Raw genomic sequence first — 25,526 nt, 5'->3', positions numbered from 1 at the left:
ACATGAACAACACTATAGCAGCACAGTGAACATGAACAACACTATAGCAGCTCAGTGAACATGAACAACATTGGAACATCTCTTGTTTCAGACTGCAGCACCATTTTGAATGTGGACAACAACTCCACCATCTCTGTGAACGTGCCCGGAGACAGGTCTCCGCTGACAGACTGTCGCTGGATCCTCCGTGCACAACCAGGGTACACGCTTCTGCTCAACCTGACCACACTCCGTTTGCTGCCAGGCGCTGACAAGGTCATCATCACCGACGGCGGGTCAATGGCGTCACCACTGGTGTCCGAGATGCAGTCTCTGCCCACTGAAGGTCAGCTCTTGACAAACAATGTAAAATCATTTATGTGACATGCCTTATCAATACACCTATCCTATCAACATGGGTTACTTAAGAATTGACTTTCACTTTGTGAGTTCATTGGAGTATGAACCTTCATAGAGTGAGGGCCAAACTATATGAACATCGGAGCTTTCAGTTTTTTACCTCAAAGGATGTAGGTCTAGATCTATACACAATTATATTTAGTATGTGTGACTTCATGTTTACACTGACAGCCATACAACAACCAGCTGTACGGCAGAATAAAATAGTTCCTTAAAAAGAGAAGTGACATGAGCGTATGTATGCACACCATGCTCTTCAGGAACATCTGACGCAACACACGTATTCAAATGATATCACCATTAGATGAGAAAGGGCTGTTGTGAACTACCTCATTAAGACAGTCACAATGACAGTGCGTCGTAATACATCAAGTACAAGACGTCAAAATGGTCGACTCAAGCAACGTGTCGGGACAGATTTCTAAAGTTGGGAATGAATCTGTGGCGGTTACATGTTTTGATCATCATTGATCAATTGGCCGATCATTGAAAGTTAATTAAAGATGTGTCAAATAGACTCGAAGGTAAATTCATAGATTGCTATAGACTGTCACTGTCAGCCTAGACACTGATTGAGTCAATACTTCGATAGTTTGGATATGCATTTCTTCGTTTTGTTCACTGGGATGGGTTGTAGCGAGGATATTTGTGAACGATCATGCAGTCAAACTCTCTGACTTTTCTCAGTGTATGCTAAAACATTGAGAACCTCAACCCCAGTTTTGTGGTCATGTGACAGACCTCTCGTCAAATGGAAAAGCTGTATATCGTGTAAACTTCAAATTAAAAAATTATTCTGATCTTGTTGATTCTCTGGGAGTGAGCTGTGAGTTACTGTGACATAACTCCCTGATCTTGTTGTAGGTGACCTGGTGACCAGCTCTGGGAGTGAGCTGGGAGTTACTGTGACATAACTTCCTGATCTTGTTGTAGGCGACCTGGTGACCAGCTCTGGGAGTGAGCTGGGAGTTACTGTGACATAACTCCCTGATCTTATTGTAGGTGACCTGGTGACCAGCTCTGGGAGTGAGCTGTGAGTTACTGTGACATAACTCCCTGATCTTATTGTAGGTGACCTGGTGACCAGCTCTGGGAGTGAGCTGTGAGTTACTGTGACATAACTTCCTGATCTTGTTGTAGGCGACCTGGTGACCAGCTCTGGGAGTGAGCTGTGTGTTACTCTGACATAACTCCCTGATCTTGTTGTAGGTGGCCTGGTGACCAGCTCTGGGAGTGAGCTGGGAGTTACTGTGACATAACTCCCTGATCTTGTTGTAGGTGACCTGGTGACCAGCTCTGGGAGTGAGCTGTGAGTTACTGTGACATAACTCTCTGATCTTATTGTAGGTGACCTGGTGACCAGCTCTGGGAGTGAGCTGTGAGTTACTGTGACATAACTGCCTGATCTTGTTGTAGGCGACCTGGTGACCAGCTCTGGGAGTGAGCTGTGAGTTACTGTGACATAACTCCCTGATCTTGTTGTAGGTGACCTGGTGACCAGCTCTGGGAGTGAGCTGGGAGTTACTGTGACATAACTCCCTGATCTTGTTGTAGGCGACCTGGTGACCAGCTCTGGGAGTGAGCTGGGAGTTACTGTGACATAACTCCCTGATCTTGCTGTAGGTGACCTGGTGACCAGCTCTGGGAGTGAGCTGTGAGTTACTGTGACATAACTTCCTGATCTTGTTGTAGGTGACCTGGTGACCAGCTCTGGGAGTGAGCTGTGAGTTACTGTGACATAACTTCCTGATCTTGTTGTAGGCGACCTGGTGACCAGCTCTGGGAGTGAGCTGTGAGTTACTGTGACATAACTCCCTGATCTTGTTGTAGGCGACCTGGTGACCAGCTCTTGGAGTGAGCTGTGAGTTACTGTGACATAACTTCCTGATCTTGTTGTAGGCGACCTGGTGACCAGCTCTGGGAGTGAGCTGTGAGTTACTGTGACATAACTCCCTGATCTTGTTGTAGGTGACCTAGTGACCAGCTCTGGGAGTGAGTTGTGGGTGAGGCTGGTGGTCGGGGACGTACCGGGGGATAGGACATTGACTGTGCATGTGTATGAACAAGGTCAGTAGTTACGTCAAACAGGCCTAGATTAGGAATGTGTAGCATGCCAACGAAGAGAGAGCAACAATGTTGAGTTGTTCATATCAAAGTTTTGTTCCAAAAGCTGCAATCACCTGGTTGAGTTTGCAACTAAAGCACACAGGGCAATGCTTGCATGTCTTACAGTAACTCTGTGTTTTTTGGTGAATCATTCTCTGTTTCGTATGGGACCATGTACAAGTCATTATGTGCTTTCTAAAGATGAAGTCCACACAAACCAGAAGATATCCTAATTTCCTTCTGTAATTGTAATGTCCTATTTTACCATGTGTCTGTAACAGCCAACGGCGGCTTCTTCAGTGGCAGTGGCAACATCACCTTGCAGCCCACCCTGGACAACAGCACCACCGCCGCCCTGTACTACCAGTTCTCTGCCCCGCTGGGTCAGCAGGTCCAGATCACCATGTCCACGAACAGCCTGCTCTACCCTCTGGCCTCCCTGGACTTCTACAGCGGCCTGCAGCCCAAGGCCCAACCTCTGGTGTCCTTCATGTGAGTGAATAGGAAGACGTGTCTCTAGTACTCTGATGAATTGTCAGATGACAGGGAGATGTGTCTCTAGTGCCCTGATGAATTGTCAGATGATAGGGAGACGTGTCTCTAGTGCCCTGATGACTTGTCAGATGACAGGGAGATGTGTCTCTAGTGCCCTGATTAATTGTCAGATGATAGGGAGACGTGTCTGTAGAGCCCCGATGAATTGTCAGATGACAGGGAGACGTGTCTCTAGTGCCCTGATGACTTGTCAGATGATAGGGAGACGTGTCTCTAGTGCCCTGATGACTTGTCAGATGACAGGGAGATGTGTCTCTAGTGCCCTGATTAATTGTCAGATGATAGGGAGACGTGTCTGTAGAGCCCCGATGAATTGTCAGATGATAGGGAGACATGTCTGTAGAGTCCTGATGACTTGTCAGATAATAGGGAGACGTGTCTGTAGAGCTCTGTTGAATTGTCAGATGATAGGGAGACGTGTCTGTAGAGCCCCGATGAATTGTCAGATGACAGGGAGACGTGTCTCTAGTGCCCTGATGACTTGTCAGATGACAGGGAGATGTGTCTCTAGTGCCCTGATTAATTGTCAGATGATAGGGAGACGTGTCTGTAGAGCCCCGATGAATTGTCAGATGATAGGGAGACATGTCTCTAGTGCCCTGATGACTTGTCAGATGACAGGGAGACGTGTCTCTAGTGCCCTGATGACTTGTCAGATGATAGGGAGACATGTCTGTAGAGTCCTGATGACTTGTCAGATGATAGGGAGACGTGTTTGTAGAGCCCCGATGACTTGTCAGTGGAGTGGGAGATGTGTCTCTAGTGCCCTGATGAATTGTCAGTGGAGTGGGAGACGTGTCTCTAGTGCCCTGATGAATTGTCAGATGATAGGGAGACGTGTCTGTAGAGCTCTGTTGAATTGTCAGTGGATAGAGAGACATGTCTGTAGAGTCCTGATGAATTGTCAGTGGAGTGGGAGATGTGTCTGTAGAGCCCTGATGAATTTTCAGATAATAGGGAGACGTGTCTGTAGAGCCCCGATGAATTGTCAGATGACAGGGAGACGTGTCTCTAGTGCCCTGATGACTTGTCAGATGATAGGGAGACGTGTCTCTAGTACCCCGATGAATTGTCAGATGACAGGGAGACGTTTCTCTAGTGCCCTGATGACTTGTCAGATGATAGGGAGATGTGTCTCTAGTGCCCTGATGACTTGTCAGATGACAGGGAGACGTGTCTGTAGTGCCCTGATGACTTGTCAGATGATAGGGAGACATGTCTCTAGTGCCCTGATGAATTGTCAGATGATAGGGAGACGTGTCTCTAGTGCCCTGATGACTTGTCAGATGATAGGGAGACGTTTCTCTAGTGCCCTGATGACTTGTCAGATGATAGGGAGACATGTCTCTAGTGCCCTGATGAATTGTCAGTGGAGTGGGAGACGTGTCTCTAGTGCCCTGATGAATTGTCAGTGGAGTGGGAGACGTGTCTCTAGTGCCCTGATGAATTGTCAGATGACAGGGAGACGTGTTTGTAGAGCCCTGATGAATTGTCAGATGACAGGGAGACGTGTCTCTAGTGCCCTGATGAATTGTCAGTGGAGTGGGAGACGTGTCTCTAGTGCCCTGATGAATTGTCAGATGATAGGGAGACGTGTCTCTAGTGCCCTGATGAATTTTCAGATAATAGGGAGACGTGTCTGTAGAGCCCTGATGAATTGTCACATGACAGGGAGACGTTTCTCTAGTGCCCTGATGACTTGTCAGATGATAGGGAGATGTGTCTCTAGTGCCCTGATGACTTGTCAGATGATAGGGAGACATGTCTGTAGAGTCCTGATGACTTGTCAGATGATAGGGAGACGTGTTTGTAGAGCCCCGATGACTTGTCAGATGATAGGGAGACGTGTCTCTAGTGCCCCGATGAATTGTCAGATGACAGGGAGACGTGTCTGTAGAGCTCTGTTGAATTGTCAGTGGATAGGGAGACGTGTCTGTAGAGCCCCGATGAATTGTCAGATGACAGGGAGATGTGTCTCTAGTGCCCTGATGAATTGTCAGATGATAGGGAGACGTGTCTGTAGAGCTCTGTTGAATTGTCAGTGGATAGGGAGACGTGTCTGTAGAGCCCCGATGAATTGTCAGATGATAGGGAGACGTGTCTGTAGAGCCCCGATGACTTGTCAGATGACAGGGAGACGTGTCTCTAGTGCCCTGATGACTTGTCAGATGATAGGGAGACATGTCTCTAGTGCCCTGATGAATTGTCAGATGATAGGGAGACGTGTCTCTAGTGCCCAGATGAATTGTCAGATGACAGGGAGACGTTTCTCTAGTGCCCTGATGACTTGTCAGATGATAGGGAGATGTGTCTCTAGTGCCCTGATGACTTGTCAGATGACAGGGAGACGTGTCTCTAGTGCCCTGATGACTTGTCAGATGATAGGGAGACATGTCTCTAGTGCCCTGATGACTTGTCAGATGATAGGGAGACATGTCTCTAGTGCCCTGATGAATTGTCAGATGATAGGGAGACGTGTCTCTAGTGCCCTGATGACTTGTCAGATGACAGGGAGACGTGTCTCTAGTGCCCTGATGAATTGTCAGATGATAGGGAGACGTGTCTCTAGTGCCCTGATGACTTGTCAGATGACAGGGAGACGTGTCTCTAGTGCCCTGATGACTTGTCAGATGATAGAGAGACATGTCTCTAGTGCCCTGATTAATTGTCAGTGGAGTGGGAGATGTGTCTCTAGTGCCCTGATTAATTGTCAGATGATAGGGAGACGTGTCTGTAGAGTCCTGATGACTTGTCAGATGATAGGGAGACGTGTTTGTAGAGCCCTGATGAATTGTCAGATGACAGGGAGACGTGTCTCTAGTGCCCTGATGAATTGTCAGTGGAGTGGGAGACGTGTCTCTAGTGCCCTGATGAATTGTCAGATGATAGGGAGACGTGTCTGTAGAGCTCTGTTGAATTGTCAGTGGATAGAGAGACATGTCTGTAGAGTCCTGATGAATTGTCAGTGGAGTGGGAGATGTGTCTGTAGAGCTCTGATGAATTTTCAGATAATAGGGAGACGTGTCTGTAGAGCCCTGATGAATTTTCAGATAATAGGGAGACGTGTCTGTAGAGCCCTGATGAATTGTCAGTGGACAAGGAAATGTGTCTGTAGAGCCCTGATGAATTGTCAGTGGAGACAGAGATGTGGTTGTACACATATATTGCTATTGGTAAGCTATTAAAGTCAATAAATCGATTGTTAAATCAGTTTCCGATCAAAAGTATCGATTTCAGTTAGGAATATCAATAGTTTTGATGATATTTACCATATCAATAAAGTACATGCAATGCTGTTCAAATTTGTTTTTCTTTTGATCATGTGTTGTAGTAATTTACACATGGTAATGTGGAAGTTTCTTTTTCTTAACTTTTTACTTTTTACTTTACTTTTTATTTGTTGTTATGGTTATCACATTCAAAGGAAACTTCAGTTCCAAGGTTTAATTCAACTCTAAAATCCATCTGAAAAGATACACTGAAATCTTTTGATATTTATCGCAATGGTTGCTTGCAATATCAATAGTTATCGCAATAGTTTCTTTCAATATCAATAGCTATCGCAATAGTGATTTCCAAACCAATAGTCATCCCTAGAACGTTACCAAGGTTCCGAGGCTACAGCCAAAGCTTTGTCCACAATGAATGGAAATGCAGCTTTTTTCATGTTCCAGTGTTGCAAAAATATATTTCACTTCTGATGTAGATCCACAGTTGACCTTTTTAATGCGGGGGATGTAGGTATGGGCATGTCCGTCCGTCTGTCTGAATCGTTTCCGGAGCAGAACTCGAAAACCGTTAAATATTTCTTCATCAAACTTTGCATTTATAAACCTTAAGTGGTGAAGTTGTGCCTTTTGCTATTTTAGAATTTTTCCAATTTTTTTTATTTTCCAATTTTCATGAAAGCATGCTGGACATAGGCTAACTTTGTGAGTGATGTTTGTTTCCGGAGCATAACTCCGAAAATGTTAAAAATTTCTTCATCAAACTTTGCATTTATAGCACTCAAGTGGTGAAGTTGTGCCTTTTGCTATTTAGGAATTTTAGAAATTTCTATTTTTTACGTTTCCATGGCAACAAGTTGGACTTAGGTTCTATAAGGGTGGTGTTCATTTCCGGAGCGTAACTCAAAAACAGTTAAATATACTAAGAGGCATTAGAAACGCATACTCAATTTTAAGATATAATTTTTTAAGAACATATAAGGTCCGTTTACATTTTACCTTGTTGACACTGTCCATTGTTGGTTATTACTGTAAACATGTCATATGGGTTGCAAACAAAAACTGTTTCTGGAAACGAAGCCAATCACCAAAACGCAACACACCACTGGGAATGCTGCTATCGATGCACATTTTGTGAAAGGCATGATGCACGTGCAAACCTCAAAGGTAGGCCCTATAAATGCACACCATGACATTTTGCCATCACTTGCCTACACACTGCCACGGTTAACGCAAGATCAGCGTAATGAAGCAATGGGGATGTTAAATGCTGGTCGTACCCAAGAACAAGTTGCTGCTCATTTCCATTGCCATCAAATGACAATATCGAGATTACATGAGCGGTTGAGAACCACAGGCAGCGTAAGGGACCATCCTCGACCATGTGCACCGCCTGTGACGTCACAGAGACAAGATCGTCAAATCGTTAACAGCCACCTCAGAAATCGCTTCACGTCTGCCAGGTCAACGGCAAATGCAACCATTGGTCTCCGTTGAAGACACATCAGTGACCGTACAGTACGTCGTCGTCTTGCTGCCAGGAATTTGAGGTGTCGATGACCCTACCGTGGACAAATCTTGACTCAGGCACACAGGCTAGCACGGCAGCGATGGGCAGCTGGTGGAGGTAATCTCGGTGGTAGAGATTGGATACAAGTTGTTTTTTCTGATGAATCACGTTTCACAGTCAGCTACCCTGATGGACGTTTACGTGTATACCGACGCCAACATGAATGATTTACACAACCATGTGTTATTGAACGTGATCGGTTTGGAGGTGTAGGTGTTATGGTTTGGGGAGCAATCAATGCACATTTCCGCTCGGATCTTGTTGTTATTCAGGGGAACCTTAATGCCAGACGTTACATCGACAACGTTCTACAGCCTGTTCTGCTGCCATTACTGACTCAATGTGGTTTACGTCGCCATGTCTTTCAACATGACAATGCAATGCCTCACACTGCCAGGATAACAAATGCCTTCTTGCAACAGAACAACATTAATGTGTTGGACTGGCCTTCAAGGTCCCCAGATTTGAACCCTATAGAACATGTGTGGGATGAACTTGGCCGCCGTGTCCGACGTCAACAAAAACCTCAACAGACGGTTCCACAACTGACTCAAGCTCTTCTGCATCATTGGAGACATATTCCTCAGGCTGCAATTCGTCGACTGTGTCTCTCAATGCCTCGCCGGCTTCAAGCGTGCATTGCTGCACAAGGAGGACACACTCGTTATTGACACCACTCGCCTTTGACGTCATTTTCATAGACATTAATTCTTTGTCACACAGTAACTGTTCATGAAATTCATCAGTGTAATCTTTAATTAGTCATTTGTATTGATTGTCATTTGTATATTTCATTTCAGTAAAAAATTATTGACACTTAAATTTTAGTATGCGTTATTTGTGCCTCTCAGTATACTTTCTTACAAAACTTTGCATGTCTACCAGGCACATACTGAAATGGTGCCTTTTGCTATTTAGGAATTTTTTTATTTATTTTTTTTACGTTTCCATGACAACAAGTTGGACTTTGGTTCTATAGGGTAGAGTTCGTTTCCGGAGCATAACTCAAAACCCATTCAAAACTTTCTAACAAAACTTTGCATATCTATCAGACTCATGCTGAACTGGTGGTGCCTTTTGCTATTTAGGAATTTTAGAAATTTTTAGATTTTATGTTTACATGGTAACAAGTTGGATTTAAGTTGTAACATAGGGTGGGTTCACTTATGGAGTATACCAAATAAACTGGTAAATATAACCTTGCCAAAAATTGCATGTCTATATATAAAGCACATACTGAACTGGTGCCATTTGATATTCAGGAGTTTTAGAAATGTTTATTTTAGAATTTCCATTGCAGCTATTTTGACATGGGCTAAGAGAAATGTTGGGTCAGTTATCTGGTTTGGGACCATAACGTGTTAAAATGGGCAGGGGATATAGATGACTTCGTTGACTATACGCTTGTTTAGTTATTGTTTCTTGTAATTTGTCATTTGTTTGCATAAAAAAACAACACAGAAACACACTTGTTTTACTTTCCATTTCATATGGATGCGACCATAGTGGATCTTTTGTGGGTAAACAATGTATGCTTCTTCAAGAACATTCAACTCTTGACTCATTACATACAGAATTGCACATCTATTTGTGGTTACTTTACAGACAGCTGCCGGGGGGATATGTCATCTTTCTGATGACTCTTGTTATTGCCAGCTGCTCAGTTTAAACATGGTATTGCCATTGAATTGAATTTTATCAGGCAACCTTGTGTCTCATCAGGCAACCTTGTGTCTCATGAGGAAACCTTGTGATATCTCTAAATGTGGAAGTGGAATCCTGTATATGTATTGTCAGCGCCCGACAGCGCCCGACTGGTTAGTACTGATGTACTCACTCTGTTGACAGCACCGACACACAAGCATTCCCAGTGACGTCGCCTAGCAACACGCTGCTGATGGTGGCCAGGAACTTCAATCAGAGGGAAAACTTCAGCCTGGAGTACCAGGCCGTGGACCAAAGTCAGACATACTTCACTTACACTTAGAGCATATAGCCTTGAGTACCAGGCCGTGGACCAAAGTCAGACATACTTCACACTTACACTTAGAGCATATAGCCTGGAGTACCAGGCCGTGGACCAAAGTCAGACATACTTCACTTACACTTAGAGCATATAGCCTGGAGTACCAGGCCGTGGACCAAAGTCAGACATACTTCACACTTACACTTAGAGCATATAGCCTGGAGTACCAGGCCGTGGACCAAAGTCAGACATACTTCACTTACACTTAGAGCATATAGCCTGGAGTACCAGGCCGTGGACCAAAGTCAGACATACTTCACTTACACTTAGAGCATATAGCCTGGAGAACCAGGCCGTGGACCAAAGTCAGACACACTTCACTTACACTTAGAGCATATAGCCTGGAGTACCAGGCTGTGGACCAAAGTCAGACATACTTCACACTTACACTTAGAGCATATAGCCTGGAGTACCAGGCCGTGGACCAAAGTCAGACATACTTCACTTACACTTAGAGCATATAGCCTGGAGTACCAGGCCGTGGACCAAAGTCAGACATACTTCACTTACACTTAGAGCATATAGCCTTGAGTACCAGGCCGTGGACCAAAGTCAGACATACTTCACTTACACTTAGAGCATATAGCCTTGAGTACCAGGCCGTGGACCAAAGTCAGACATACTTCACTTACACTTAGAGTATATAGCCTGGAGTACCAGGCCGTGGACCAAAGTCAGACATACTTCACTTACATTTAGAGTATATAGTCTGGAGTACCAGGTCGTGGACCAAAGTCAGACATACTTCACTTATACTTGGATTATATAGCCTGGAGAACCAGGTCGTGGACCAAAGTCAGACATACTTCACTTACACTTAGAGCATATAGCCTGGAGTACCAGGTCGTGGACCAAAGTCAGACACAGTTCACTTACACTTAGAGCATATAGCCTGGCGTACCAGGCCGTGGACCAGAATCAGATATACTTTACTTATACTTAGAGCATATAGCTTAGAGGACTAGAGTTAGATATTCTTTGTTTATGCTTTTTGTTGCTTAATTGTGGTGGTCTACGATCCTCTATATAAGGCTAGAAGACCTGAGTATGCTGGTCCAGGCTCAGTAAGTTACGACAAAGCTGTAATATTGCTGACAGTGCTCTTGAACAAGACTCACTCACTGATTCAAGATGAGATCTTGGAGCAGTTTGTGCCACAGCTCAGAGCAATATGATGCAGCAATCTAATTTCCAGGGGAATGTTGTCAGTGGTTGTTTTAGCCACTTGCAAGAATTTAGTGTTTTACCAGTAAACACAATGTCAGGTTGTTGTGGCCTCGCTGGGTTGTTCATGATGTGTTTGTGCAGGTTGCAATGTTGTGGCGTCTGGAACCAGGGGAGACTACTCTTTGACCCAGCAGGCTGACCCTGGAACACTGTGTCGCTGGACGGTCAGACCGGCAAGTCAGCAAGGTCAGTGTGAACATCCCTCTCAAATAGGAATGTCCCCGCCTCCGTGGTGTAGTGGTAGAGCGTCTGCCCGGGGAGCGGAAGGTCCAGGACTCGATCCCAGGCCGCATCATACCAAAAGACGTTAAAAGATGGTACTTGTTGTTACCCTGTCTGGCGCTCGGCATTAAGAGGCTAACACAAGGACTGGTCAGCTCGGAGTCAGTATACTGTGTCTGAGTGGGATATTCATGTTAAACTACGGCATGGTATCTCAGTGTGCTAGCACTATAAATCGGCATCAGTCCAGACTAGTACAAGCATCAATAAACATACACTCACGTGCATGCACGTTTGTTTGTTTGTTGTTTAATGCCTCACTCAGCAATATTCCAGCTGTATGATGGCGGTCGAGTCTGGACCAACAATCCAGTGATTGACATCATGAGCATCAATCCACCCAATTGGGATACGATGACATGCATCAACCAAGTCAGCGAGCCTGACCACCCGATCCCCTGAGTTGCCTCTTACGACAAGCATAGTTGCCTTTTATGGATAGCATGGGTTGCTGAAGACCCATTCTTCCCCAGATCTTCATGGGTCTGCATGCACGTCACTATATAAGTGCAATATTCTTGGACACGATGTTAAACCCCATTTCACCTCACCTCACCTCAGTGAGGAATTCTGGAAGTAGATGTGATGTGGAAGAAATGCTGAAGGGGGTGAGAACGGTGGGCAGTTCTTCATGTTAAGCAGCCATCATATAGCTGGAATAGTGCAGAGTGTGGCATTAAACAACAAACACACACACACACAAGCTGACTACAGAAACTAGCTCACCTGTGTGTTAGGAAGTTTGTGAAAGTGTTAATGTTAACACAAACAAGTATCTATCAAATATTTAGGTTTGGGTTATTTATTTAGATCCTAGTCCCTGTCACTGTTCTCATTAGAGTTTGAAGGTGGCTACAATGTACCTGAATGTGTGGCACATGATGTGATCATGGTAACTTCAGGGAAATAATGGACATGTCTTCTCTTGAATACCAGGTACCGTGTCTCTCCGAATTACTAAACTGAGTCTGTCTGGTAATGAGACTGTCACCATCTACAGTGGGATCATGGAGTACGGTACGACCTTGGCAACCTTTGACCTGACCAACATGGCCCAGCAGTTGCCCAAGTTCAGTGCTCCAGCTAGCAAGGGCATTGAGTAAGGGCTTTCAGCCAGTCTTGTGTGATGTGCATGTGGTGTGTAGACAGATATAAGGCAAGGAGTCATCCCACAGATGACGGGGTTAACATCTTTGGTCATATGGGCAAGGTGTCCGACTTCTAATCAGAAGGTCTGTGGTTCAAATCAGGGGGTCGGAAATGAGATGGCTGCTACACTTACATTCCAATTAATTATTGTCTGGCTGGATCGACGGACATTTTGTGTATTCTCAAAATTTTCCATCTTGTTTTAAAAGTGTCTTGCCATGTTTCTCTCTTTGAACTAATTTGACCAACATCACAGATTGTTTTGATTTTAAAAAGCTTTTTGGTCTGTTATATTATTTCTGATTGTGCAGTGTTAAGCTTGAGGCATGCACATTCTGGAACAGCGGAACTGGATCTTATTCTCCAGAGTTTCCTGACACAGTTTCAAGACCCTTCTCTTTGTGCTTGTACCATCCTTGCAGGATTAGCCGTGAGGGTATTATTAGGGGGTAAGGGGGTGGTGGGCAGGGGGAATCGGGGAGAGTCACCCAAAAATATTACAGTCACGAGGGGAGAGTCAATAAAAATTATACATGTATTTTTAGAGGGTTATTATTAATGGTCATTTTAAGATAAAGCATGAAGTGCTTTTGCATTTTGTCTTTTCAGGGAGGGTATTGATAAAAATGTATGAGGACATATGAGCATTTAGGGAGGGTGATTGTTTTTTCATCAACATTCTCTGTCCAACCCCCCTGTAATAAATAGCCAGTCCCTATTATTTTAGTGATGGGAAATTCTTGCATTTTGTAAATGATCAACTTGTTATATCATGGCATGTTTCTGTGACAGACTGGTGTACAAGTCCACCAACACCTGCAAAAACTGTACTTCCCCAGTCGTCATGGCAACATATGCAGTGTCGCAAGGAGGTGGGTACCCGGTAGATTGCTGATGAAGGAGATATGTTCAGAATACCTGCCTGCCCTTTATCCTGTCCTCTGTCATTCAAGATCCTGATGCATTTTGTCTAGGAGGACATTCAAAGTATTATTTCAAATAGTAAAGGACCATATTTGTGAACCTGTCTGGAGTTTGGATTCAATTTTTATCCAGATATTATCAGAGGTGATTCATGCAAAACAACACAAGGAGAATTATCGTTTATCCTTCATTGTTAACAGTACTTTTCAATAATGTATCTCAGAATCCCTTACAGTGTTTGAAAACAGTTGAGGCCGGAAATTGGGGTGGACAAACACCCTATTGAATATGTAATGTACTATGGTCCTGATGCTGTTCCTCCCTCCGGCAGTGTGTGGAGGCCTGCTGACTGAGGCAGCTGGCCAGCTGACCAGCCCAGGCTACCCTGGACTCTACCCCCTCAACTCCGACTGTGTCTGGGACGTCACCAACACCACCACCAACACCACATCCTCACAACTCTTCTACCTCTCCTTCAAATCCTTCCAACTGGGTCAAGGTCACTTTGTCAGGGTCAAGGACACATTCAATGGTACTTCACAGGTGCTTGCCAAATATGGGGGGATGATGACACCAAACGACATCCTTGTAGCAGAGGAGTCGACCAGCGTGGAGTTCACAGCCACATCCCCCAAGACCGGCCCTTTCAACCCTGAACAAGGGTTTGCAGCAAAGTACTGGAAACTGGGTTTGTGCATTTATTCTTGAAATGGAATTATTTGACAAAGGAGTTTCAGTTTCGGTGTGACTTGTAAGCTCACTGTGTGCATTGTGACTGATCTAAGGTTTTTAAGGTGTAAAGACAACTTCCTGCCTTCATGTGTGACAAACAAGTTTGGTTCAGTGATTAGTTCATGTCCGAATTTTCTTGCATTTAAGAACTGAAGCTCACTCAAATTTCTGTCCATCTTTTTCATAACATGTCATAGCAGGATTTGAGGTGAGATTGTGAAAGTTAGCTACATTGACTTGACACTGCAGCTCCACCCCTGAGTATGTCCTTGTTTCCAGACGGTGGAGGTTTAGTGAAGATTTAGCTACATTGACTTGACACTGCAGCTCCACCCCTGAGTATGTCCTTGTTTCCAGACGGTGGAGGTTTAGTGAAGATTTAGCTACATTGACTTGACACTGCAGCTCCACCCCTGAGTATGTCCTTGTTTCCAGACTGTGGTGGTTTAGTGAAGATTTAGCTACATTGACTTGACACTGCAGCTCCACCCCTGAGTATGTCCTTGTTACCAGACTGTGGTGGTTTAGTGAAGATTTAGCTACATTGACTTGACACTGCAGCTCCACACCTGAGTATGTCCTTGTTTCCAGACTGGAGGTTTAGTGAAGATTTAGCTACATTGACTTGACACTGCAGCTCCACCCCTGAGTATGTCCTTGTTTCCAGACTGTGGAGGTTTAGTGAAGATTTAGCTACATTGACTTGACACTGCAGCTCCACCCCTGAGTATGTCCTTGTTTCCAGACTGTGGTGGTTTAGTGAAGATTTAGCTACATTGACTTGACACTGCAGCTCCACCCCTGAGTATGTCCTTGTTTCCAGACGGTGGAGGTTTAGTGAAGATTTAGCTACATTGACTTGACACTGCAGCTCCACCCCTGAGTATGTCCTTGTTTCCAGACTGTGGAGGTTTAGTGAAGATTTAGCTACATTGACTTGACACTGCAGCTCCACCCCTGAGTATGTCCTTGTTTCCAGACTGTGGAGGTTTAGTGAAGATTTAGCTACATTGACTTGACACTGCAGCTCCACCCCTGAGTATGTCCTTGTTTCCAGACTGTGGAGGTTTAGTGAAGATTTAGCTACATTGACTTGACACTGCAGCTCCACCCCTAAGTATGTCCTTATTTCCAGACTGTGGAGGTTTAGTGAAGATTTAGCTACATTGACTTGAAACTGCAGCTCCACCCCTGAGTATGTCCTTATTTCCAGACTGTGGGGGAAACTTCACCACCAACGCTCCAACTGGGAAGTTCGCTACCCCTGGCTACCCCAAACCTGTGACGAAGAGCTCACTGTGTGTCTGGATTGTGGAGTTACCTGCCCATGGGGACAACAGCACTGATCGCAACTCGGTGCAGTTCAAGCTGACCGTCACCAGGGCAGACAAGAAGCAGCTGTAAGTTGATGGCTGCAGACTCATGTAGCATGCTTGCTGACTCAGTTTTACCAGTTCACCTGTAGCTTACTGATTTCAACATCTTAGAACCCCAGGACACTAGGTCCACAGGACAACCAGCTTTGTTTGGAAGTCTGTCAATCAATTAACTGAAAACAGAGGCATGAACTTGAAGTAGGGCATTCGACACCACCATAGGTTTCAGATTTGTTTATGACATTCAAATAAACATTTCATTTCACTGATGACATTAGGATATGAGGACATTAATGTGACTTTGGACTTCCTGTAATGTGCATATATCGACATGATGGAACTATGACTTACTGCCAGTAATTGGAAGAAGAATCCCATTGTTTGTTTGTAAACTGAGTACAGTTGATGCTGCCTGTGATTACACATTCTATTGTACACAGGGGTTTCCTTGATTGAAGATTTAGAATATCAGAAATGTTGTTCACTGAAAATAATTCAGCTGTTAAACTAAAGTTGACTGATGCCTCGTTGCAACAGGGCGTTGTTGACGATCCATGATGGAGGCTCCATCAGGGACCCCCTCCTGCCGGTCGTCTTCAAGAAGACTCAGACTGGAAATGTCATTGCCCGCACCAACACCATCCTGGTGATGTACAACTACACTGCTACCACAGCCCAGGACGGAACCGGGATGGGATTCTCACTCACCTTCAGCGCCTTCAGTAAGTAGAGCACAGAGTGTTGCATCCAACAGATTGTACATAGGATTGTGCCTTCAGTAGGTAGAGCACAGAGTGTTGCATCTAACAGATTGTACATCGGATTGTGCCTTCAGTAGGTAGAGCACAGAGCGTTGCATCCAACAGATTGTACATAGGATTGTGCCTTCAGTAGGCAGAGCATAGAGTGTTGCATCTAACAGATTGTACATAGGATTGGGCCTTCAGTAGGCAGAGCACAGGGCGTTGCATCCAACAGATTGTACATAGGATTGGGCCTTCAGTAGGCAGAGCATAGAGTGTTGCATCTAACAGATTGTACATAGGATTGTGCCTTCAGTAGGCAGAGCACAGAGCGTTGCATCCAACAGATTGTACATAGAATTGTGCCTTCAGTAGGCAGAGCACAGAGCATTGCATATAACAGATTGTACATAGGATTGGGCCTTCAGTAGGTAGAGCACAGAGCGTTGCATCTAACAGATTGTACATAGGATAGGGCCTTCAGTAGGCAGAGCACAGAATGTTGTATCTAACAGATTGTACAAAGGATAGGGCCTTCAGTAGTAGAGCACAGAGCGTTGCATCTAAAAGATTGTTCATAGGATTGTGCCTTCAGCAAGTAGAGCACAGAGCGTTGCATCTAACATAGATTGTACATAGGATTGTTCCTTCAGTAGGTAGAGCACAGAGCGTTGTATCTAACAGATTGTACATAGGATTGTGCCTTCAGTAGGCAGAGCATAGAGTATTGCATCTAACAGATTGTACATAGGATTGTGCCTTCAGTAAGTAGAGCACAGAGCGTTGCATCTAACAGATTGTACATAGGATTGTGCCTTCAGTAGGCAGAGCATAGAGTGTTGTATCTAACAGATTGTACATAGGATTGTGCCTTCAGTAGGTAGAGCACAGAGCATTGCATCTAACAGATTGTACATAGGATTGTGCCTTCAGTAAGTAGAGCACAGAGCATTGCATCTAACAGATTGTACATAGGATTGTGCCTTCAGTAAGTAGAGCACAGAGCGTTGCATCTAACAGATTGTACATAGGATTGTGCCTTCAGTAGGCAGAGCATAGAGTGTTGTATCTAACAGATTGTACATAGGATTGTGCCTTCAGTAGGTAGAGCACAGAGCATTGCATCTAACAGATTGTACATAGGATTGTGCCTTCAGTAAGTAGAGCACAGAGCGTTGCATCTAACAGATTGTACATAGGACTGTGCCTTCAGTAGGCAGAGCATAGAGTGTTGTATCTAACAGATTGTACATAGGATTGTGCCTTCAGTAGGCAGAGCACAGAGCGTTGCATCTAACAGATTGTACATAGGATTGTGCCTTCAGCAAGTAGAGCACAGAGCGTTGCATCTAACAGATTGTTCATAGGATTGTGCCTTCAGTAGGTAGAGCACAGAGCGTTGCATCTAACAGATTGTACATAGGATTGTGCCTTCAGTAGTAGAGCACAGAGCGTTGTATCTAACAGATTGTACATCGGAAACAGGGTGTATTATTAACATATGTGTCGAGGAAAAAGGGTGTATTTGACACATACATGGCGAGGAAACGGTGTATTTGACACATACATTGCGAGGAAACGGTGTATTAGACACATACATGGCAAGGAAACGGTGTATTTGACACATACGCAGCTAGGAAACGGTGTATTTGACACATACGAAGCTAGGAAACGGTGTATTTGACACATACATGGCGAGGAAACACTGTGTATTTGACACACACATAGCTAGGAAACGGTGTGTTTGACACATACATAGGCTAGCTAGGAAATGGTGTGTTTGACACATACGTAGCTAGGAAACAGGGTGTAATTGACACATACATACTTACAAAACACTGTGTGTTTGACACATACATAGCTAGGAAACAGGGTGTATTTGACACATACCTACATGTAGCTAGGAAACAGGGTGTAATTGACACATACATAGCTACAAAACACTGTGTGTTTGACACATACATAGCTAGGAAATGGTGTGTTTGACACATACATAGCTAGGAAATGGTGTGTTTGACACTTACATAGCTAGGAAACAAGGTGACAGACACAGTTGTGTCTAGGAAACAGAGTGAAAGTTAGGTGCCAGATGGGACATTAATCTCCACCATGCACTGTCTCTGCTCCAGGCTGCAACAAGAGCCGGCAGTGCGGCGGGGCCGGCGTCTGCATCCACCCTGACTGGGTGTGCAATGGAGTTGATGACTGCGGGGACATGACCGATGAGAAGAACTGTAACGGCACAAGCCCCGCTGACCGCGCTGGTCTGGGTGAGTAGCACAATATCAAAGTTCAGGATGAAACTATGTGTTCAGGATGAAACTATGTGTTCAGGATGAAACTATGTGTTCAGGGTGAAACTATGTGTTCAGGGTGAAACTATGTGTTCAGGGTGAAACTATGTGTTCAGGGTGAAAAGACAGACTTTACAATCATAACACTACAAGTGTTGTGATGCATTGGCTGCCATGTATCACTCTCCTAGACTTTCAGAAACACTACAAGTGTTGTGATGCATTGGCTGCCATGTATCACTCTCCTAGACTTTCAGAAACACTACAAGTGTTGTGATGCATTGGCTGCCATGTATCACTCTCCTAGACTTTCAGAAACACTACAAGTGTTGTGATGCATTGGCTGCCATGTATCACTCTCCTAGACTTTCAGAAACACTACAAGTGTTGTGATGCATTGGCTGCCATGTATCACTCTGCTAGACTTTCAGAAACACTACAAGTGTTGTGATGCATTGGCTGCCATGTATCACTCTCCTAGACTTTCAGAAACACTACAAGTGTTGTGATGCATTGGCTGCCATGTATCACTCTCCTAGACTTTCAGAAACACTACAAGTGTTGTGATGCATTGGCTGCCATGTATCACTCTCCTAGACTTTCAGAAACACTACAAGTGTTGTGATGCATTTGCTGCCATGTATCACTCTCCTAGACTTTCAGAAACATTACAAGTGTTGTGATGCATTGGCTGCCATGTATCACTCTCCTAGACTTTCAGAAACATTATGCTTGTTTCTTGGTTCCTTTGTTGTTTAATGCTGCACTCAGCAATATTCTATGAACACTCAATACATCCAAAGTTTATTTACTATACTTAATCACTTATCCTTGTGTTATGTGTAATTTGTTGTACTTTCTTAGGATTGTTGGAATCAAACTGTGGGTACTTCAAGACACATGTGCACATGTTCCTATTACGTTGTACAACAATGCGTCAATAATTTATGTTACACTTGCAACAGAACCGTATATTTCAACTTTATGGAATTTATGGAACCAGAGTTTAAGACGGTCAAAAGGCATCAAGCTGGTTTTGTCTGGTGCAACTAGGTTTTCATGTCAACATGCGTCTGGAGCAAGTAAAATCAAGTTTCTTAAATCGAGCCCTGATATATGTAAATGTAATTATTAGCCTACCTGATTGAAAGTCAGAAACCACTTGGCCAATGAAGCTGAAGCGTCTGAGACTAACAACTTATAATGACACCCCAGTTTCCCTAAGACATCTTGATTTGAATATGGCTGGTTCACTGTAATCCCTGTATCAACCATCCCCTGCCCATCTGCTGGGTCAGTCTGTAAGTAATCTAATAAACTACCCCTACTAAGGCTGAAGATTTACACGACAGTCCACATCTTTTTGTGTATATTACAGATTGTTTAAAGACTACAGCAGTGCAGAAGGGGTATTAGAGAAAAGAATAGGTCTTCAGCAACCCATGCTTGCCATGAAAGGCGACTATTCTTGTCGTAAGAGGCAACTAACAGGATCCGCTGGTCAGGCTCCCTGACTTGGTTGATGCGTGTCATCGTATCCCAATTGCGTAGATCGATGCTCATGATGGCAATGACTTTTGAAAAAATAGTGCGGGCAGCGGTGTGGTTTTTTTAAAAATACGGCGGTCTTTATGATGATGTGGGCGCTGCCTGATAACCAAGACTCTTATTTTTTTAGCCTTAAGAAAATTGTGGTCATGAAAGCTTTGAAATTGAGTGTGATTCAAAATATTCCTCTGCTATGCAAAATTTTGTAGGCCATAGACATAACTGCTTATTATCTTGCTTCGTTGACTGTCAAATACAAATACCAGGACAGTTGAGAATGTTTTTGACTAGATATATAGAATAGGATATATAGAATAGGATATATAGAATATGATATATGTCGATAGACTCCGGCAGTATTTGTCTACGTTTGAAATGTCTTGTGCAATGTCTGACATTGTGTGTTCCAGTCAACTCGTACTGGGTTCCCATCTGCATCATCCTGGGGCTGGTGTTTGGGGCCATCCTGGCCTTCCTCATCCCCGCCATCTACCGCAGGATCAAGTACCCCAACTACAGCCAGCTGCGTGACCTCAGTGCCCCTGTCGTCACATAATCACCTTCACCTTTTGACCTTCACCTTGTTGCAAGCTTGTTTCAGAAAGTATATGTTTAATGAGATTTCAGCTACGTGTGCACTTGGCACATATCCAGAGTATTATTGTCTCCAAAGTATCAAGAGCTCTTCCTGCTTTCAAACATGATCAAGGATGAAGAGAGAAATATTTTTATAATGAAGATGATTGCTTTACAGTAATGTACATACTTGTGCATACTTCTATTCAGGATAGCAACTGTTTTTACAAACTGACATCACTGTAATATCACTACTACAAAAAAAGAACATCTTCTGGTGATGGATCATAATTTAGTGAAACTGTCTTGCATCAGTCAGTGATCTGTTAACCTGCCAATCATTTCACAAGCAGTCATGGTAGCGTCAACCGTTCGGTATTGTTCCTGCTATTTTGTTTATAGAACTTATTCATTTTTTAACTAAAATAGTTATTTTGCTAGTTTAGTCTCATGTTAGCATGAGGTTTTTAAGCCATCCTTTAGTTATGGTTTCCTGGCTGGGATGGTGGCTCCTCATCAGATGGTTACCGTATTCAACGTAATAAGCGCCCCGCACTAATAAGCACCCACAGCGATATTTGCTAATGTATTGGCTAGTCAACAATCCCAATTAGCACCCCTTCCGATTGATCAATGTACACAAGACTTATTTATTGGTGTAAAATACTCATTTGTGTGTTATATGCACCCTTAATTATGGGCAATTAAATTCTGAAAAAATATAATCTGTCGTGTATAATACGCACAGACTTTTTTATGGTTTCATTTCAGGCTATCAGCAGAAACCACGAAATTTACGATCTTTCAAATCTGTTTTTTATTTTCACCAAAATTTTAACTAATAAGAGCCCCCTAATTTCTAATTTTGAGAGCACCCTGGGCGCTTATTATGGTATTTCAGAATCTCAGCCCCAACCCTATATGCTCATGGTTAGAGTCGCTGCACTGATCACTGTCGTAACGGATACGACTTTTGTACCTGGTGAAACAGATATACACCGTAGTGTACCTGCATTTACCAGTATCTAGTACCATGTACCCATGTTTAAACTCTCTCCAGAACAGCAGGAGGTTTTCTGACAATCGCCAGTGGAAACAAGTGGTGGACGTTGTTGTCATTCCAGTGGTGTAACGTCTTGTGACAACTTCCTGTCATCAGACACTCTTCAGCCTTCAGTCACAGGATCAGGAGACTTGGTACGTGGAAGAGTGGTGCCGAGAGTGGTACTCATTACGACAATGACGGATTCGGCGATTATATTATTAATCAAGAATACTTACTGCCTGTTACTTAAACATTCCATCAAGCAGATATAACATGTGTTTTTTGTAAGCAGTTGCGCAGTAGTTAAAAACATGATGTGTGGTAACAACTGAAGAAAAGATCTGTTGTACCCCATGGTTGTATTTTGAAAGGTTAGTTGTAGCTGTACTGCACATCATGGGTTTCAGCATAGATTCAAGATATTTCATGGGTTTGGATTACTTGCATGTCTCCTGTTCACCAAATGGTGAACAACCTCTGTAGGACGCAGTCCGTGTTCATTGCTGGTGATAGCTGTGTTGTTTTATATATGTTTGGAAAGGAATAGTAACATTTTGAAAAGCATTGTTCATTCTGGTTTTGAAGAGAATAACTTTATTTGTGTTTAGAAAGAAATTCCAGTTTCACTGTATGATTTTGTTTGTGTCAAAAGTGTTGGATGTGGTTCATGTTGGACTCCCAGGATGGACAGAGATGGTCCAGTGTGTGTGTTTGACATTTGCAAGGGTTGGATTCATAATGAAAGTTAAAGTGGTTCACTTGCATCAACAAGGCAATGTGTACTGCAGACTATTGAGACAAGAGTGTGGCCCATGCTGGGTTTACCAGGACTTGGAGGTGGGGATGGAGCATGCCTCTGAGGAACAGTTCATGGACTGTTCACTGTTTCCGAAGTCTGGGAAACATCCATGCTTGCTGGTGCTAGTAATCACAACGTCAGTGTTGACAAGAAAGCTGCTACTTCAAGAAGTCTTTTCAGATAACTTTCAGTTTTTTAAGAATTCTCTAGCTTGGACATTTTGTAATTGCTGTTGCTTAGGACAGAGAATCTGCTAAATGTTTAGTACAGCGAAACGTCTTGTGCTCTCTACTCGCACATATCATGTAATCTGCTCAAGACAACTACAACATGATGTTATTTGAGCAGTATACTGAGGAGTATTCCAGCTATATGACGACAGTCTGTAAATAATCGAGTCTGACAGTCCAGTGATTGACATCATGAGCATTGATCCATGCAATTGGGATACGACAAGCACAGTTGCCATTAATGACAAGCATGGGTTGCTGAAGACCTATTCTACCCCGGATCTTTACGGGGACACCATGATGTACTGTGTCCGCCATCTTGTACCTCCATCAGCTGTATTCTGAGGGGAGTTCCTGTTTGTTGAACACTGGTCATGATGGTGAGACTGCCTCGGCACTAGATGCTCCTCAAGAGATGATGCTCCAAACACCCTATCTTGGATCTGTTGGCTGTTTTTGTTGACAATTAGTTCAGGTTTAGAAGAATGTTCAAAAGTGTTTTCTCAGAAACCATATCGACCAGAGAGTCCTTGGTAGGTTATAACACCTGGATTCACTGTTGTCATATGTCTTGAGTAATGTTTCTCAAAAGCCTATTTTCTCTGGTTGAAATGTAGTTCTGCTGCCACAGTGTCTTGTGATATTTTACGAAGGTTTACATCTACTAATAACTTTGATTTGTTTTGTTTCAATGACTTTTTAGCCCAAATGTTAGTCAGTTTTCATTTTAAAAGCATAATATGTTGTGTCTGAAAAGTTGTTAAGTTCCTGGTTATACATCACATCTTTCAAGGCAATGCTATATATACCAGATGCTGTATCTGATGACAGTTCCATGATATATACACCTAGAAAAATGCTGAGCAACACATTTGTTTTTATATAGCCCAAATTTCCCAGTGACCTTTGGAAACATCTTCATTGATCTGTTTACTACATGTCTAAGCTAGCTCAGATAGCTGTGACAACTTGGTAAAGAAACAACACTGTATGTTGTTCTTGACACACACAAACAACGGTCCACATCAGGTGACACCAAGACGCTGAGGAAGATATTGAAATGGTAGTCACATAACTGTTGGCAGGGAACATTTACAAAACACGTCCGTACTTCATTGTTTTTGTTGCCTGTGTTTCAATACTTATATGTTACTTTGTATATAAAATCAGGGCGGTTGGATAGCCTAGTGGTTAAAGCATTCGCTCGTCACGCTGAAGACCCAGGTTTGATTCCCGACATGGGTACAATGTGTGAGGCCCATTTCTGGTGTCCCCCACCGTGATATTGTTGGAACGTTGCTAAATGCGGCGTATAACGATATTCAATCACTCACTTGTATACAAAATCAAATGTATTCAACAATGATTATCTTGTATGAAATATAGTGTGTGCGGTGCTTAACATTTTTCCAGGTGTATAAATCAGATTGTCTACAGGATGTCTGGTAGTATCTTTTTGTTTATTTTGAATTTTCCTTGTTCTTGTTAAATACACCCAGACATGAATCAAGTCTTTTTTTGCACTTTACAGACTTTTTGCTTCATCAAATTTATGTGTATGAGTTGTTTTTGTTGAGCTTTTGTTTAGCTTTTGTTTGATGCTGTTTTTTTCATGCACCCTGATGTTTCACAACTCATGTATTCAATTGTACTTCTCCTAGATTGGCCATGGTTATTTTGTCAATACATTCTGCACACCCAAGACACTTTTGTGATATGAATTTGATTTGTCATGTTTTTATTCCCATGTTTCAAACAGCATCAGGTGTTGGCACTACTGCAACTTTAGCTTGTACAAGTGATTTTGAAAAATGGAACACAGTGAGATCCTTCTTATCGAGATTAACACAACCTCCTAACTATTTTATATCTGGAGTTGGGTCTGTACCGTCCTTCACTTAAATGGCTACATATTCTTAAATGTATAAGTATTTTTAGTTAAGCATCCATATCAGAGGGACGTCCTTATGACCCCATGTTAGACATTTTGGGCATCTCTTGATTCAAATACACAGGAAACCTCGCTGACCCTGGGCCTGTCTCAAACACTGACCCACATGACTCCACTTCAGTTAACCTGATATGATTTATTCGATATACTTTGAGATCTTGTCAAATGTTTGTGCAATGACTGAAACCCCCAGTCACCCAGACATATACACATTCACAGTTGTCTGGATAAACAGGATTCCACTGTTGATTTCATGATTCCCTGATGTGTGTCATGATCTGAATATATATGTTGATCTGTGTTATGGCATGTGCAGGGTTAATAATGGGGAGAGTTGTTATCTCAAGTGCTTATTTTCATCATTGTATATTTTGATAATATAAATAAACATTCATATTATCACAACAGCAGAGTTTCTTATTTGTTTTGGCAGTACTCCATCAGATATACCCTGTTTGTATCTCCACATTTATAGATCCAAGGTGAAGGTCACTGTCAACTTCTAACAATATTGTTTATATTGTTTGGCAGTAGAGATTCATTGTCCTACAAGATACATGGTCTAGCTGTAGCAGCCATAACATTTCCCAGTCCCCTGGGTGTATTCCCCTGGGTGTATTCCCCTGGGTGTATTCCCCTGGGTGTATTCCAACTACAGACCTGATCCAGACCTGTGAAGATCGGGTGGAACAGGTCTTCAGACACCCATGCTTGCTGTAACAGGCGACTATGTTTACGGTAAGAGGTGACTAACGGGATCGGGTGGT

At 43.3% G+C, this 25,526-nt stretch overlaps 1 protein-coding gene across 2 annotated transcripts in view; it reads left to right on the top strand.

Moving 5' to 3' along the window:
- The window catches only part of LOC124148954 (cubilin-like), a 72,039-nt gene extending 46,875 nt beyond the window's left edge, over window positions 1-25,164 (top strand). For both annotated transcript variants that reach the window (XM_048389218.1, XM_048389217.1), the window contains exons 8-19: window positions 92-325; window positions 2,368-2,466; window positions 2,787-2,997; window positions 9,706-9,818; window positions 11,192-11,296; window positions 12,329-12,491; window positions 13,334-13,413; window positions 13,797-14,153; window positions 15,411-15,597; window positions 16,111-16,295; window positions 18,446-18,586; window positions 20,569-25,164. In XM_048389218.1, the coding sequence (XP_048245175.1) occupies window positions 92-325; window positions 2,368-2,466; window positions 2,787-2,997; window positions 9,706-9,818; window positions 11,192-11,296; window positions 12,329-12,491; window positions 13,334-13,413; window positions 13,797-14,153; window positions 15,411-15,597; window positions 16,111-16,295; window positions 18,446-18,586; window positions 20,569-20,714 (2,021 nt within the window). In that variant the 3' untranslated portion in view covers window positions 20,715-25,164. The remainder of the gene's footprint in view (window positions 1-91; window positions 326-2,367; window positions 2,467-2,786; window positions 2,998-9,705; window positions 9,819-11,191; window positions 11,297-12,328; window positions 12,492-13,333; window positions 13,414-13,796; window positions 14,154-15,410; window positions 15,598-16,110; window positions 16,296-18,445; window positions 18,587-20,568) is intronic.
- The last annotated feature ends 362 nt before the right edge of the window (window positions 25,165-25,526 follow it).

This window comes from Haliotis rufescens, unplaced genomic scaffold (genome assembly GCF_023055435.1).
Source record: "Haliotis rufescens isolate VD_foot unplaced genomic scaffold, xgHalRufe1.0.p SCAF_8, whole genome shotgun sequence".
In the NCBI taxonomy this organism is placed as follows: domain Eukaryota; kingdom Metazoa; phylum Mollusca; class Gastropoda; order Lepetellida; family Haliotidae; genus Haliotis; species Haliotis rufescens.
This window is presented reverse-complemented; position numbering and strand designations above follow the sequence as displayed.